Raw genomic sequence first — 3,420 nt, 5'->3', positions numbered from 1 at the left:
TTAGGACTTAGAGATTTGGTTTGTGAATCCATTCTCATTACCAACACTCATCCACCCGATATCATTTTCTCTCATTTTGTTTTCATCTACATTTTCATTTCGTTTTGCCATTGTTCTCTTACCCTTGTTTACATTTGTCTACTTTATATCCTAATAGATTTTGTGGTCCATTTATAATTCTATTATAGAATAGATTTAATATAATAGCTATCATTTTTATTTTCCACATTGATCCAAGTTGCAATACATAATAAGGAGCTAATCAAGGTAGGTTATCTTTTTTCTTTCTCATTTTGATTTTTTTTTATATTTTGCAAATAGAATATGAAAGAATCTAGATGTTTCAAATAAAAGTGATAATTATGTAAAGTGCTAAGAATTCAAAGATGAATAAATTCTAAAAAGGTATTTTGGGATATGATCACTTCACCACCTAAGTTTATTCTTTGTGATCTATACATGATTTTTATCTTAGAATAATCTTCCTAGACATACTACACAATTGAACCTACGTCAAATTTTCTCATGTAGTTTCAAATTTTGACAAAGAAGTTTCATTTTTCACTTATATTCTACAATGTAACTTTGTCTATTATTGCCATGTTCTATATTTTCATGTCTCGACTTCATATTTTCTCCACTTTTTCCTACTACATGAAAATTTGAACTCTAGCATTTCACTATTATTTGTAATTCATCTATCCTATGTAATTGGAACAACAGGAATCAACATCATATCTACCTTTCCTAAAATTTTAACCAATTCTAATATAGGGTCAATGTTTAAGAGTATGAGATAAAATTTCTATTCTTCATTGTGTGACCTCTAAATTGGTTTTATAGCCTCTAATCACAATATTAAACTTATTTATTTTATAGGTAAATTTCATTTGTATAAATTCCAACCATCCATATTCATTGTCTATGTCCCTTTTATTCTTAATATCAATTTGCTAGTTTTTCTCATGTAATGAACATAAGACAATAATTTTTTGCATATATAAATTTGTGTATCCATATATGTGTGTATATGTGTATATGTATACATACATGCACACATGCAATGCATATGATATGTATATATATACATATAAAAATCCTAGAGAAAAGATAGTTCAAACAATGGTCAATAGACAATTCTAGACACTCCAATGAACATTTAGTTCAATTGTAATCACACTTCCTCCCTCTCCCATTATTTTATCAATTTTCAAGATATTCACATGTTAATTGTAAAAGAAATAAAAATATCAACAATTTATAGTGAAAATAATTTGAAAAGTAAAGAAACAACTTCCATTCTAATATCTTAATTTTGAATAAATGTACTTTAAAAATTGATAATTATAAAGAAACAAATAATATATATAAGTAACCAAAACTCAAAAGTATATTTTGAGTAACCAAAAAAAAACAATTACTGTATATCAAATGTTCATATAAGTAAAATATTAAATTATCATTAAGTATTTCACTATTAATTGAAACAATTTTAAACCTCTCACGGCATTCCGATTTCTTCTTCAAAATCTTTGACGAATTCAGTTTTACATTTTCATTGGCATTGAATAAAATGCGAAGACTAGACCAATGTACAGGTAACACCCAACCATAAACCAGTGGACATTAAATCGATGGGTAAAAGTCTGCATCATCGTTAGCGTAGGGTAAGGAGCAAATACAACTTCCATTCCAATATCTTCCCGCACACGACACCCCATTTAACACCTATTTCACCTCATCACGGCCATGACCATCGTCTTGTTCTCCAGAGATACAAAAGTCAAGTCCATTTCGTGTTACTTTCGCAAACCAACTAATCTGTGGGCCTCTCTTCCGATTATTTATGGTCCTTACCTACGCCTTGTATCTTTAATCCTCTCTCTTTCCTTCTTGTAATGAGATAGTGTAGCTCCTCTTTATTATTGATTCAAATTATTTCCTTCGGTAATCTTTCCGAAGGCTTCTTTAGTCGGGCTTTCATGGAGTGCAATGCATCGATTGGAGCCTTCCACGGGATAAATCTCATGCCGAAGACTGCTTCTGCAGGAATTTCCCATGTAAGAATTGGAGGGACACCAAAGCAGTCTGCATGTAAACTCCTCACAACTATTAAGGCGTCTCAATCTCAATGTCCGGCTTCTTCTTCGTACTCGTTATATCAAGTGTTGTCTGTCCCAGAGAACGTGAGTGCGAGTGATTTAAAGCGCGCATACCGTAGAATGGCTCTCAAATACCATCCTGATGTCTGCCCTGCTGCTGAGAAAGAAGAGTGTAGCAAATTGTTTCTTCAAGTTCAGGAGGCTTATGAGACTCTGTCGGATCCTCTCGTCCGCCAGGATTACGATTGGAGACTGCGAAATGGGATGGAAACTAACGAACGTGGAGGAAGATTGGAGAGTTGCAATTATGCGTGGGAAGCTCAGCTGATGGAGTTGATAAAAAGGAGACCTGGTAACAATTCATCATCTTGGGGCAGCAGAATGAGAAGACGGAACCAACAAGAGGCTGCGCCTGCTTCTTGATGACTTATTTATTTCATTTCATTCTCTATGCATTGCATTCTTAAATGTTGGTTCTAAATTGAAGTTTCAAAAGTTGAAATGGATTTGACACCCGGTATATGTTGCCTGTACTAAACTAATTACCCAGTGCTACAGTATTAAGCAATTCTCCTTCATCTGACCATTTTATTGTCATTTCGTATTTTCACCAAAGTCAGTTGTAGAGAGTTTCGTGGGAGACAATATATTTCTTCCTGCTCAATCGAAGACTCTCGGAGCATGACTCTTTGATACGTATTATCGTTAAATTGTATTTTGTTATTATGGCGTGATTTCGATTTTAGTTCGAAGATTTGTATGTCGATTAAACAATTCTCCTTTATCTGACCATTTTGCAGTCAACTAAAGACTCTCGGAGCTTTAGTCTTTCATACGTATTATTGTTAAATACACTATTTCTCATTATGTTGTGATTTCGGTTTTAATACAGATTTGTATTTACAAGTATGTCGATTAAGTCTTTCAAGTCGAAAACGATAGTTGACGATTTTATTACGTCGGTTATTGAATTGTATTTCACGGTATATTTATTCTGTCGACTTGTATGTCATATGATATTATTTTATTACTTAGGTTGGTCTAGCACGGCATTTTTATAGTGATGAGTAATAGTGACTGGAAAAAGTATGTTGTTTATATGGTGTTATTTTCTTTTGGTGTAAGTTGTTTGTGAATTTTTAGTTTAAATTTATAATCAGTAAAATTAAGTGATTTAACCCTCACAAAACATTATGAAGAGATTTTACATTTATATAGCAATGAAGTGTGATTATTAATTTTTAGTCTCTAATGTTTTCATGTCACTTTTCATATATTAATTTTGTTTGTCAAATAAAATAAAAAATCTCTAATCCTA

General features: G+C 32.1%; 1 protein-coding gene across 1 annotated transcript; it reads left to right on the top strand.

The window, feature by feature from the left end:
- Nucleotides 1-1,880: 1,880 nt before the first annotated feature.
- Nucleotides 1,881-2,823, top strand: LOC131049786 (chaperone protein dnaJ 20, chloroplastic). The gene has a single exon (XM_057983860.2). It carries the CDS (start codon nucleotides 1,983-1,985, stop codon nucleotides 2,523-2,525), a length of 543 nt encoding a protein of 180 aa, XP_057839843.2. The 5' UTR covers nucleotides 1,881-1,982; the 3' UTR covers nucleotides 2,526-2,823.
- Nucleotides 2,824-3,420: the final 597 nt, after the last annotated feature.

This window comes from Cryptomeria japonica, chromosome 5, assembly GCF_030272615.1.
Source record: "Cryptomeria japonica chromosome 5, Sugi_1.0, whole genome shotgun sequence".
In the NCBI taxonomy this organism is placed as follows: Eukaryota; Viridiplantae; Streptophyta; class Pinopsida; order Cupressales; family Cupressaceae; genus Cryptomeria; species Cryptomeria japonica.
Note: the sequence above shows the minus strand (reverse complement) of the source record. Positions and strands in the feature narration are given on the sequence as shown.

Excerpts from the sequence above, each read along its gene's own strand:
- LOC131049786 (XM_057983860.2), top strand. The coding sequence starts at position 1,983 with ATGGAGTGCAATGCATCGATTGGAGCCTTCCACGGGATAAATCTCATG.